The sequence below is a fragment of the Nilaparvata lugens genome, chromosome 1, assembly GCF_014356525.2.
Source record: "Nilaparvata lugens isolate BPH chromosome 1, ASM1435652v1, whole genome shotgun sequence".
Lineage (NCBI taxonomy): Eukaryota > Metazoa > Arthropoda > Insecta > Hemiptera > Delphacidae > Nilaparvata > Nilaparvata lugens.
This window is the reverse complement of record NC_052504.1, coordinates 75,506,660-75,520,487: the sequence shown is the minus strand read 5'-3', so window position 1 is coordinate 75,520,487 and position 13,828 is coordinate 75,506,660. Positions and strand designations below refer to the sequence as shown.

The 13,828-nt window shown below is 34.5% G+C and overlaps 1 protein-coding gene across 8 annotated transcripts in view; it reads right to left on the bottom strand.

Annotated features, from left to right (window-relative positions):
* LOC111055878 (cell adhesion molecule 3) overlaps positions 1 to 13,828 on the bottom strand; it is a 206,227-nt gene that overhangs the window by 18,339 nt on the left and 174,060 nt on the right. For all 8 annotated transcript variants that reach the window (XM_039443150.1, XM_039443126.1, XM_039443133.1 and 5 more), the window contains exon 3: positions 354 to 559. In XM_039443150.1, coding sequence (XP_039299084.1) covers positions 354 to 559 — 206 coding nt within the window. The remainder of the gene's footprint in view (positions 1 to 353; positions 560 to 13,828) is intronic.

Here is a 13,828-nt window from a genome sequence, read left to right as displayed (position 1 = left end):
GTCATCACTAAAAATGTTAACTAATAGGAGATGAATGAATAAAGTTCAAATTGAAGAGTATAAACATTATTCAGAGTCGTATGCATTTTGTAGCTATTCATTCATACAATTCTTTATTCATTCATACAATAAGTACATTATCAGAATGATAGGGAGAGGAAAAATAATAATTAGATAACCTTGTGCTATTCCTCTCCCAAATTTAGATAACACATAGTGCGAAATAGGTTAAGCTTCAAATAGATGGCTATAATGTAAGTATAGCGATAATTAAATGAATAATAGTAATACAATATTAATACTGTGTAGTGATGATTTAAATGATATAAATTTATCTATTTTGAATGGCTCACAGTTGTCATGTCAGTGAGGTTGTTGACTCGACAGTGGAATACGACAGGATCTCCGAGCTGAATGGAGACGTCATCTGTGGCGTTGATGTGCTCGAAGAAGGGCCTTGGCTGGGGGGAGGTGGGGGGTCCGTCGTCCTGTGGGGAGGGGGTCGAGTCCATCAGCAGGCTGTTCAACAGCTCATCCAGGCTCACTGACAGTGTCTCGCCTGTCAACATCAAAAATACAAATTGAGTATTAGGTTCAATAGGTTCAATTTTCAGTATTTAGTTTGATTCAGATTCATTTATTTTGCCATAAAATAATACAAATTTATAAAATAAATATTCCAACTTACAAAATGGCACTACCGGCAAAGAACAACTTGTGCGCCGACAGTGAGTTCGAACAACTAGGTACAGCAAACATGTAAATAGAAAGAAAATAGAGCTTATTCAAACTATTAAAAAGAATAAAATTACGGAAACTATATATACATAGTATTTCTCATTAAACATAAGCCTGGTGTCCTAGAAACCAGGCTATAGAATTATTCATTTTGTACTATTGAGAGAGCATCATACATTCAAGTTCTTCATCCTAAGTAATCGGAGACAGTTTTAAAAAAATATTTGATTTGCAAATTGTTTCTCCAATAAAAAACGTTGTGAGAAACTTTTATTCGTTATAATTATCAGATCTAATCATCTTCTACAAGATCTCTTTTGTAAATCAACTCATACAGCAATACCTCACTACAAAACCTCATGCCTCTAACGACTCAGCATCTTGTAGCTGGAGGCTCTTGCTAGAATACTCAATCAACAAGTATTCCCCTTTTTCACTTTTGTTTTATTAACAAAAGTTGATAATTTCTCGAGAATCAAGATGAACAGTATAACTTTTTGACAGAAATCTGCAATTTCCCAAGTCATTTCTTTTTGAATAGAAATCATGACAAGTGCTGCGAACCGATCTTCATTCATTGTTTTTGTTCGGGAGTTTGCAGTTCTTCGCTGACATGAAAAACTCGCCTTCCTCGTTTTTCTCATTGGAATTGTGGTGAGTGCCTTTAGCAGCGTTCCAAAAGGGTTTAGAAGGGTGGGATAAATGAGTGACGTTCTTGAAATCTCATCTTTTCCAGCTTACAAACTTTTAAGCTTCACTTCACTATCAAAACTAAACCATTTGATGAAACAAAAGCTCAAGAAACTTTCGTATTTGCAACTATTGTTATGCAACAGAGATTCCAAATCAACCCACTCCTCATTTATATATAAGTTTTTCAATAATGATAAAGCTCTTTGAAACATGAATTCACTACATAATGTAAATATTCAATCTCTACCTCATTATAAATGTTCAAAATCCTGTTTCCACTAGCAATGGAGTTTCTGACACTTTCCATAACATTTGAAATCAGTTTTAATTTGTTCCTTCTAACGATGCAATTTCCTAAAGGTCAACTATATCCTGTAATAGGAATGCCAAATAATTTTCACAGTTACATGAATTCATGATAATAAAATGTAATTGGACTTCAAACCTGTAGCGGATTAAATGCTCTGTGAAATTTCCGGACAATCCAATTAAAGTCATTCCAGTACTCTGTGCTAAACGAGGTATCAACTGTGATTGGCTGGCACTCAGTATGGAATGTGCTGATGTTGAGAATTATCCAGCTTCATGAAGGATACTTATGTAATCTCAAATGAAGTATTCCTACTGCAATACTATTATTTTACTTAATCAAAATTGAATCCAAATCTGAATTCCAACAGCGACTTATACAAAAACCGTTATCCAAAGAAAATTGTAATATCAGACCCTCATTTTATTATTATGATGGGCAAATAAATAATTAGGCTACCGTATTGTACCTACTTATCATAAGAGAACATGTTGTTACTTGAATTATTGAAAGTGGAAAGATGGGGAAAAAATTAAAAGAGATGCTGAAAACATTAATAGAACTTTCAATCCAAAGGAAAAAACATAGGAGAGATTTCTCACGACGTTTGGTCTTGTGAATCATTGATTCACTGAACAAATCTAGAATTACAACATAGTAGAATTACAAAGGAAATCACCCTAAAACATTCTATGTTATTATGTTGATGTAAAATGACCAATCAGGTACGTTATTTGAAAGAATTTGGCTGGTAAGGAATATTTGAAAATATTCAAATTTATACGTGTAACTTATAATTTAATTTTATTATTCAATTTCGCAATTTGTATTACACAAGTGTGTAATAGAACTAAATTTCTTAATATTTGAAACTATTAATGATAGTTTATGGATAATTAGGTTTTAACAAATAGTTTAATCCTTAAACTATATTAATTGACCAAGTGTGATATTCTGATGCCAGAATGATGTGAGGTTAGAGTATTTGAACGCAGTCCACCAACGTACGAATTGAAAATCAACTCACCAAGTGCTGGAAATCTGGTCTTCCATTTTTTAATCTTAATAGCCTCGTTAGTGACAACAAAGATTCATCACTCCATAACCCTCATCAATCCTTATAACTCGAGCATGAAATTAGCATTTCCACTTCCAGTATTAGACCTACTGCCGAGCTCTCAAGAACATCATTGACTGATGATAGAGACTAAATGACGGGACATCTGTGGCGATAAATTGAAGTGCAATTGCCTATTAATTGGAATACAGTATTATCTTTCGACAGAATATTATTAATCAACAGACTAAAGTCAATCTAATAAATTTGAGAAATGGCTAGCAAAAAATTGAAATTTTAATTTCTGAATGGCCGATTTTTGAGACATTTTATTCAAGGAATTTTTAAGGGACATTGAACACAAAATAAAAAAAATTCCATCAGTAGTCCATGAAGTAAATTAATTGATCCATTAACCATTAATTAAGCATTAGTAAAATTAGTCAGCGCCATCTGTGTGAATTGGGCCTTGGGCATTACTTGGTCTAAACTTCTGAAGAAATACATAATTGAAGCTCTGATTCAAATATTTACAAATATTTTTTTAAGTATTACGAGGAAAAATAGAAAACAATTGTTGTGTGCTCCATTACTGTATACTCTTTTTAATCTCAACTTAATGGTAGCGATAATACAATATGTTGTCTCTCTCTACCTTTATTGTATTATCATTCATCCCATCATCATCACCTAGGCTTAAAATATTTCTAGAAAGTCGCCTTTGTAAAATAATAAATGAATAATGCCATTAATTCGGTAAGCAACAAAAAATGTTTTATATTTTATCATATTTTCAAGTATTGGTTTTTCTGGAGCTACTCGTATTAATTTATGTATCAGTTTTAAGTGCATATTGACTAATTATCCACACTGCATTTATTTGGGTGGATTCCATTTGATTCCTAGCTCAGTAGATTTATCTTCTCAATATCTGTATTGTAAAACTTCAAGGACAATGAATTATTTTATTGTGTTTCACTTTTGACTTGATAATTTTTAAGTACTCCAATTCATTTATGTTACCACTTTATTGATAATGACAAATTGATTAATGTGTATTTCAGTACTCAGTCAACCTGTAATCTGATTTCTCTGTTAAATTTCTCATCTCTCTGTTCAGGCTCTCAGTCTTATTTTCTTATCTTCAAGAATCTCGAAATCACCACTACTCCACTATTTCCTCTCATCAGAAAGATTAATCAATCTTAATGAGAGGCTCTCAATCGGAAGATGTTTGTTAGTGTCGTCTCGCACAATCACAGAAGAATGGAAGCTATCAGTTCCACTCACGTAATGAACAAAGGAATAGCGGCGCTGTGAGGACGGCTACTGGATTAATGTTGAAAGATGGTTAATCAGTTTAGATGAAGGAAAGAAAAAAGGTGACAGTCGAACGTGATGAGAATTAAATCGATAAGATTCTCTCTCCTATCGGTGCTACCTCTCCGAGTTGTTGAAGTGGAGTCCCAAATGAGTGGCCGGGAATAATTTTGCTGAAGCAATTTGTTGGAACATGTTGCCCAGTCCGGAGTAGCCGAGTTCTTCCATTACTCATTGTCACAGACATTTCTTGCCGTACGATTGTCGACATTACACTCGTTCGATCTCGATCTCGCTTTATCACCGGATCTCTTTTGGTGAAATAATTGTCGTTCTCACTCACTTGCAGAAACGACAATCAACAGCGGCCATTTGTGGAGTAGGGTACTGGGCGGAAGAGTGAAGGGCTAGCCTACTCACTCTATCTCTATGTCAACCACTCAGCTGCACCGTCCGACGTGTAGGGGCTAGATCCGTTTCTGAGCGTCACGTAAAGTATTAAAAAAGCAAGGCAGCTTAAAAGCTAGCGTAGTCATTAAGCCAAGCACAGATCAAAGCCACTTCTGCATTTATATATAAGTTTTTCAATAATAATAAAGCTCTTTAAAACATGAATTCACTACATAATGTAAATATTCAATCTCTACCTCATTATAAATGTTCAAAATCCTGTTTTCACTAGCAATGGAGTTTCTGACACTTTCCATAACATTTGAAATCAGTTTTAATTTGTTCCTTCTAACGATGCAATTTCCTAAAGGTCATCTATATCCTGTAATAGGAATGCCAAATAATTTTCACAGTTACATGAATTCATGATAATAAAATGTAATTGGACTTCAAACCTGTAGCGGATTAAATGCTCTGTGAAATTTCCGGACAATCCAATTAAAGTCATTCCAGTACTCTGTGCTAAACGAGGTATCAACTGTGATTGGCTGGCACTCATGAAGGATACTTATGTAATCTCAAATGAAGTATTCCTACTGCAATACTATTATTTTACTTAATCAAAATTGAATCCAAATCTGAATTCCAACAGCGACTTATACAAAAACCGTTATCCAATGAAAATTGTAATATCAGACCCTCATTTTATTATTATGATGGGCAAATAAATAATTAGGCTACCGTATTGTACCTACTTATCATAAGAGAACATGTTGTTACTTGAATTATTGAAAGTGGAAAAATAGAAAACAATTGTTGTGTGCTCCATTACTGTATACTCTTTTTAATCTCAACTTAATGGTAGCGATAATACAATATGTTGTCTCTCTCTACCTTTATTGTATTATCATTCATCCCATCATCATCACCTAGGCTTAAAATATTTCTAGTAAGTCGCCTTTGTAAAATAATAAAATAATAAATGAATAATGCCATTAATTCGGTAAGCAACAAAAAATGTTTTATATTTTATCATATTTTCAAGTATTGGTTTTTCTGGAGCTACTCGTATTAATTTATGTATCAGTTTTAAGTGCATATTGACTAATTATCCACACTGCATTTATTTGGGTGGATTCCATTTGATTCCTAGCTCAGTAGATTTATCTTCTCAATATCTGTATTGTAAAACTTCAAGGACAATGAATTATTTTATTGTGTTTCACTTTTGACTTGATAATTTTTAATTACTCCAATTCATTTATGTTACCACTTTATTGATAATGACAAATTGATTAATGTGTATTTCAGTACTCAGTCAACCTGTAATCTGATTTCTCTGTTAAATTTCTCATCTCTCTGTTCAGGCTCTCAGTCTTATTTTCTTATCTTCAAGAATCTCGAAATCACCACTACTCCACTATTTCCTCTCATCAGAAAGATTAATCAATCTTAATGAGAGGCTCTCAATCGGAAGATGTTTGTTAGTGTCGTCTCGCACAATCACAGAAGAATGGAAGCTATCAGTTCCACTCACGTAATGAACAAAGGAATAGCGGCGCTGTGAGGACGGCTACTGGATTAATGTTGAAAGATGGTTAATCAGTTTAGATGAAGGAAAGAAAAAAGGTGACAGTCGAACGTGATGAGAATTAAATCGATAAGATTCTCCTATCGGTGCTACCTCTCCGAGTTGTTGAAGTGGAGTCCCAAATGAGTGGCCGGGAATAATTTTGCTGAAGCAATTTGTTGGAACATGTTGCCCAGTCCGGAGTAGCCGAGTTCTTCCATTACTCATTGTCACAGACATTTCTTGCCGTACGATTGTCGACATTACACTCGTTCGATCTCGATCTCGCTTTATCACCGGATCTCTTTTGGTGAAATAATTGTCGTTCTCACTCACTTGCAGAAACGACAATCAACAGCGGCCATTTGTGGAGTAGGGTACTGGGCGGAAGAGTGAAGGGCTAGCCTACTCACTCTATCTCTATGTCAACCACTCAGCTGCACCGTCCGACGTGTAGGGGCTAGATCCGTTTCTGAGCGTCACGTAAAGTATTAAAAAAGCAAGGCAGCTTAAAAGCTAGCGTAGTCATTAAGCCAAGCACAGATCAAAGCCACTTCTGCCTTTCTATCCTTCTGTTTTCCGCTGATAAAAGGCGTCTCAACTACATTCTATACCTCACGAGCACAAAAATAGAAATCACTCGCTTAGTCTCACTCAGGAACGCCAAGCTGAGCGTAAATTGTATGTTCGCTAAGTAAGAGTTGTGTTTACAACACTGAAATCTCACAAAGCAGCATTTTCCCCAATATTGTTCAAATGGACTTTTTCCACTGTTATTGAATTGTATCTCAGATTCTAAAAATACTTATCTGATGAATCGCGCCTGTAATGTGGAGCTCAACTGAATAAATCAATACTTTTCTCAATGTTTTTCTGTCAAGTTACAATATCTTCAATGATTTATTGAATGATTTTTGATAATATTGGATGATTATTGATTGAATGATTCATTCTTATTGTATCTGAAATTATCTACATAAAGGTCTCAAAAAAAGATAATTATATTATCAAATCTAATCCAGGAAATAGACTCCATGACATCAATACTTATATCTACAGTGAAAGATTAGTATTTGGCGCCTAGACCAATGATTCCCAACCTATTTTTTCTTTTTGCGACCCATCTCAGGAACCTTCGATATTATCACGATCCATTAAATCCCTACCATCCTTCCTTATAGTTAAGGAATAATTTTGATCAAGACGTTCACCGAAACATATGGACAATCCATGCAAAACTTCTGGTATTTTTCAATTTTCAGCGTGATTTACATTTTAGAATATTTTCAAATAATTTATGAATATACTCTCATCTCACCAGTTTTTAGAATCTAGAATCTTTCTCTATTGTTCTGGCTCGGTAGATTTTCAGGTGTGCTGATGAATGGATGAGTTACTGCCGTTCCACTATTATACCTGTATAGATTTGTCACATTTATTCACAATTCACATGATTTCGAATCAAGAGTATGATCAGATATATATGGAATGGGAAAGTAACACAAGAAAAATATGCAACTTTCGCTTTACTTCTCTCGTAATAAGGCTCTCTCCAAGCATTTTATCGCAAACGGATATTGTTATGTTCAAGAAATAACTATTCTAACTCCGTTGGAATCAAAAGTAGATAATGCCGAAGAAACATTGTATTAATCCATCGCCGCGGCGAACCAAAAATTTCTTGGCGACCCGCTATAAAGAGTCTAGTGTACCACCAATTCTACGTGAACCAAATATCCTCTTGAAAAAGTATATCCCACATATACTTGGGAAGGGTCGAGCCGAGTTGGTCGCTGATCTTTTTCCACCAGTTGGGAACCGCTGGCACACGACAACATTATCACCTTTATAATAATTCAAACAGGTAGCTTACATAATATTATATTCATAGCTTGTAGAACATGGTCATAATTGGGGTAGAAGGGACCTACTGATTGATTCTGTAGTGATATCCGAATTGTCTGACTGTTTCACACCATTCGATTTGTGAAGGTGCGTACAGACTTATGGGACACAAACATGCGCATTTCACTTTTCATTAGCTGAAAGACGACTATATCTGTATCTTACTGTTCCTGTACAAATACAGATATAATAAGTGAATTGAACGAGTAATGTGAAGAGTGAAAAAGGGGCATTCTTGACATTTTTTCAATATAAATTACTGATTTCAAGCAATTTTTATCAAAAATTTAAATATGGTCGCTATGTATTATCGAACTGAGCTGGTAATTTTGAATTTATTCATAATTTATTCAAAGTAAGAACCATTCCAAGTATAAACCCAATCGGTCCAATTGTTGTTGGGATATACATTTTTCTGTAAAAAATACAAAATGGTGGATATCTGGGAAACGAAGCGTTTCTCTAAAAAAATGTTACTCTTTATTTTCTTTTCATTTTGAACCATAAAATCATTTAACAGAGTTTGACACTTTACCTATGGATACTCTGTATATTATTAGACGTGAACAGTACCTAACTGATTCATCCATCCCAATAATTGTAATTTGATACAGTATTATTCTAGACATACTCGAAAACAAGGATGTCACCTCCAAGCTAATAAGCCTGAAGCCATCTACAAGCCACCTCCTTCCTGTTAACAGCTATGCTACACAACAGCTGCTATTGCCACAACAAAACAAGGCAGTCAACATCATAAACATTGATATTATATCGACAAATAGGAGTGGCCGTAGTCGAGTGGGTCAGATGCTGGCTTTATGATTCAGAGGGCCAGGTTCAAATCCCAGCCCGAGCAAGATATTTATCTCGCGCCACTCCCGTATTTCGGATGGAAACGTTAAGTCGTCGGTCCCGGCTGCCTAAAAAGCAGTTGTTAGGTCATGTCAGAGACCCTGAAATTGATCAGTTGCGACCTGAAAACTCTGACACCAGACCTGAGCCAGCCAGGTCACTCGACATTATTATTATTTTTTATTATATCGACAAATAAAATGGTTTCAAATCTCATGTATGAAGATATCTCAATTTAAATAGTGATTATAAATCATGCTATGTACATTAGAAGAAACGTCTTCAATTGATAGTTCTATATTTATCCATTTTGACTTTTATCAACTTGTAAAATTATGGAAGGGTCTCCTCTACCTTTCGTTTTAGTTCTCTCTTACTGAAAGCTCACTCACATAAACTTTTGAAATCTACTGAGAGGCATGTTTCACATTTCTTATTGAATAAAGAGGGCTGAAGTTTCCTAGGTTTTTCCGTGTTGATCGCGTATTGGTTTAGAGAAATGTTAAATTATCCAACTAACAAATCATGCAGCTCAATATGAGGTACATGATACATTGTTTTAAATTTAGAATAATTTTGTATGATTATAACTGAAATGGGAGCTGTTTCTATTCATCGAATATAACCTTTTTCACAAGAGAGAAACTCATAAGAAACTACATTCAGTAGTTGTGAGCATGTAATCAGGTCTTTTGTGACATGTCACATTTTTTTCATCCTTCATCTCATTAAATTTGAACAGAGTGGAGAAACATACAAGCTGTGCCACATGCAGTCTCCTGCTCTACAGAGGTCGTAATTCGGGATACTTCCCCCACAGAAACGTCTGTTACGTTCTTCTCAACATTAATAATGCAAATTTCATACCCCATAAAAATGGTGGTATACGACATGTGCGAAATGTGCACTGAGGGAGACTGACAGCCACAATATTGTCGTATTCTTATACAGTACTAATACAAGCCTGTGACTTCAAAACGTTGACCCAGTAATTTGAGGTGACGATGATATGTGGAGGCCTCTAGTCTATAAGATTGAATTTTTACGTGTTTCACGTAAAAATTTAATCTCTTGGGAAAATGAACGTGTACTTCTGTAGATTTCTAGATTAGGAGATGAGAAACGATTTTTTCAATGTCATACACTTTGATGTACTTTTCTGTTTCAAATTTTAATCCCATTGAAATGTTCATTTAAATTAAAATTTGATTGATTAGTGCTTTAACCCTTGGTGTATATGCAGTGTCTTGCAGACACTCACAAATTTTTTAATAAGTATTTTGGTCAAATGAGTAGGATTCCTCCCTATCTTTCGCTCTTTTTGAACTCATTGTAGTCGTTATTTGAATGACAGACCCAGTGGTGTGAGCTCACGACGCGTTTGGAAAGTACAGTGACAATCGAATGGGTCCCTCTAAAAAATTTCACAATGTGATTCTCCAGTGTAAAGACTTTGATGGAATGGTTCCCTTCCTAGTGGTGGCGTCTGTGGTTGATGGTACTCACTATTTTATCAATGTATAGTGCGAACTATCAAACACAGATGTCACTGCTAGGTGGAGAATCATTCTACCAGCGTTTTTACACTGGAGCATCACGTTGTGAAATTTTGTCAGTTGCAACGTTTTTAGAGGGACCCATTTTCAGTGACCATCAGACACTGAATACCCTCATATTATAATCATATTCTTATCTTATGAGATATAACGGCATGGGCAGGTTTTAATTCTTGATCTCATGTGTATTACCTACATTGTTGTTCTTATTCTAGACTTATATTTCCTACCATGTGTTTTTCTATAATTACTATACCTGATAAATCCTGTCTTTTCCATTCACTTTCTTTGTCCTTTCAATCATTTCAGACCTAAGATTCATCGTGAATTTCAATCAGTGTATGTTGGACGCTGCATACACTCTGGCCAAGGAAAATGTAGCAAACACACCAAGGGTTAATATTGGAAATCATTTGGAACGCTCTATTGGAATTACAAAAAAATTCATAACAGATCTTCAATATCTGAAAACTCTATTTCTATGATAAAAATTGGATTATGAACCATGATACTGTATCAGAATTATGATATGAAATCATTCTTGGTAATTTCGCTTTCGACTATTTTTAGTTTCCACCCACTCGATCTTACTCAAGAGGCAATCACTTGATTTAGCAAGTACTTAGAAAATTCATGAGCTATTTCATTTTCATCTCTTTAATAATAATCTCCCTACTTTGGAAAAAAGGAATAAATTAATACAATTTCAATTCATCAGCTTCTCTTGTGTTTTCTCTCAAGGACGAGATCTGACTTCAAGTGATCTCTATCTCAAAATCCTTAGAGCAATGAGATTTTTTTTATCGAAATTCAAGATCTACTGCCACTGGAAGAGAATTTCAAATTATCTGAATATAAATTATTTGAACTGAAAATTAGAAAATCAGAGTACGGTACCCTTTTTTAAAACTCGACTTCATTGCTCACGACATGTCTCGACACGTTAATGAAATTTTTCAATTAATTTTAATTATTTTTTAATATGTGATGCAAGTTCACATTTGAATAGCATTAATGTGTCTTAAGTGATAAATTGAAGTTTCAAAAAAGGCTACATACTTTGATTTTTCAATCTTCAGTTTAATACAAATAGCCCTCACCAAAAAAAGTTAAAAATATTCGAATTATTTTAGATCTTAAATATGAGGTGTCAAAGTTTGAGTTGAACTGTTAAACAGCATCTGAAAGAATAATTTCATCTCAAATCTTTAATAATGCTGTTTGATGATATTGACTATGAAGTCAATATTATGTTCTATCGAGATCTAGATCCAATTTAGATCTAAGTTTTATTAAGCTCTGTTAAGAGTATTGTGGTTAATATTAGGTTCAAGAGAGTGGACAGACATTTGGTATTTTTATTCGAAAATTCAGCGATTGGCCAGTTTAGGATGCGCAGTCAGTTAATGGGCGCTTATTTCTCGCTAATAGCTTGGAAGAGCGGGCAGGCCGCATATATGTCCTTCAGCGGGTTCAAGGCTTGCCGCTCCTGCTAATACTGTTCCAACGTCGTCTGCACGAGCAAGCATATAAATCGCCTTCCTCCCGCATCCACTCTGTTTTACGACTTCCACTAATTCCTCGATTTTCTTCTCCGCCTTCTTCTGGTTTGCTACTTCCATTCTCTATCTCCAAATTTGTATTTTCTCTTAGCGCAAGTACTGCTTGAATCTGTATTTTCATTACTGCACTTATTCGGAAGCTATTAGAATTAATTAATGTAGCTTTGTAAATGATTACTAGTATACAACATTCTATTTTACGAACTCCTAATCAAACTATAGAACGGAATATTCATGTCCTGAATATTTCCTGAATTTGCATAACAGTTGCATCACAGGGAGATTCTCTGATTTACAGATAATCAGATATAATCCCATACACAAGTGGATATTATGAGATGCAATCACTTATTTATCATGAGATATATTCACTAGTTCACAGGTAATCATATAGCCCTGAAGAACTATTTATCAGATAATCTGATACACTTGAATGTAGGCCTACAAATTAGTAAGGGATAGAAATAATGAATGTGCTACTACAGAAAGTCTTGTTACTTTGATATAATATAAAATACAACCAATTTGCCAATTTGTAGATGTGTTAAGTTTTTGTAGTTTTGAAGTCTCCTAACCAATCTATCAAAACAATGGATTTATGCATACATTCACAAGCACAGCTTCCAACACATTATACTGATATCAAAGTGAAATACATCAACGACAATGTGGCGGGTATGATGTTGAAAGAAAAATTGTCAGAAAAAATACCGATGGAAATGCAAGACCAAAGAAACGAGTTTTCCACAGTAGGTTATAATCGAGAAGACGACGCTCTTTACTACTAGCTTATACATAGGATTGGACTGGATATGAATAGGAAATTCTGCATAGAAAACACCTATAAGCAGATCTCCCATCTCCTTGAAGGTAGTTCAGATGCAAAGTAGTACGTGAGCTGAGCATACTTTAATGATTTCATGGACAAGCATTTATGAAATTACTATTAATCAACTATGAATACACTATTGATATTTGAATATCGGGGCACCGAGCTTCGCTCGTTATTTATTGATAAACAGAACACAATTCTTCAAAATTATTTCGAAAGGACAAACAGGCACAGCCCAAAACTGTTTCTTCCCCGAATTTCGATTCATACACTATAAATGGTCCAAAAAGTAGGTTATGTTTCATACACTTGAATTCAGGTCCAATTTCGAGTCAAAATATTTAAAAACAGAAAATTTCCAATTTAGATTGTTTACAAACCAAATTGAATAACAAAATAACACTCACTAATCACTTAAAACTATAAAATAATGATTAGTTTTGGGTATTATGATATACTCTAATTTAGAGTGAAAAACCATGTCATGTCAACAAATCGATTATTTTGATGAAATTTCTAGATAATATTTCTCGCGAGATACGGTAAGCTCATTGAATACACAGCTGATCTCCCACACAGGCACACGCATCTTCTGTTATCGACAGACGACGAAATAATACAGACATCTGTTCTTCCAAGGATGAATTATCCTTTTAATGTCCTTCAGCGAGTTTTCCCAGGGATGAGACATAGTGCAATCGAATTTTTATATCATAAACCTACTATGTTCCAAATTTCGTGAAAATCGTTAGAGCCGTTTTCGAGATCTGTTGAACATAAATAACCAGATTATAAAAATACAGAAATCGCTCGCTTAATATAATAACTAGATATAAGAATAACCAGATATAAAAATACAGAAATTGCTCGCTTAATAATTATAATAGAATTCAATTTAATAGTTACTGATTCGGGAAATGACTAGCGTTGTTGCTAGTTTAGGCCTTAAAACATATGAGATAGTGACTATGATACCGTAGTGAAATAGTGACCAGCGCGAGCTTTACAAGTTGAGAGGGTTGTTTACAACATAAGTATTC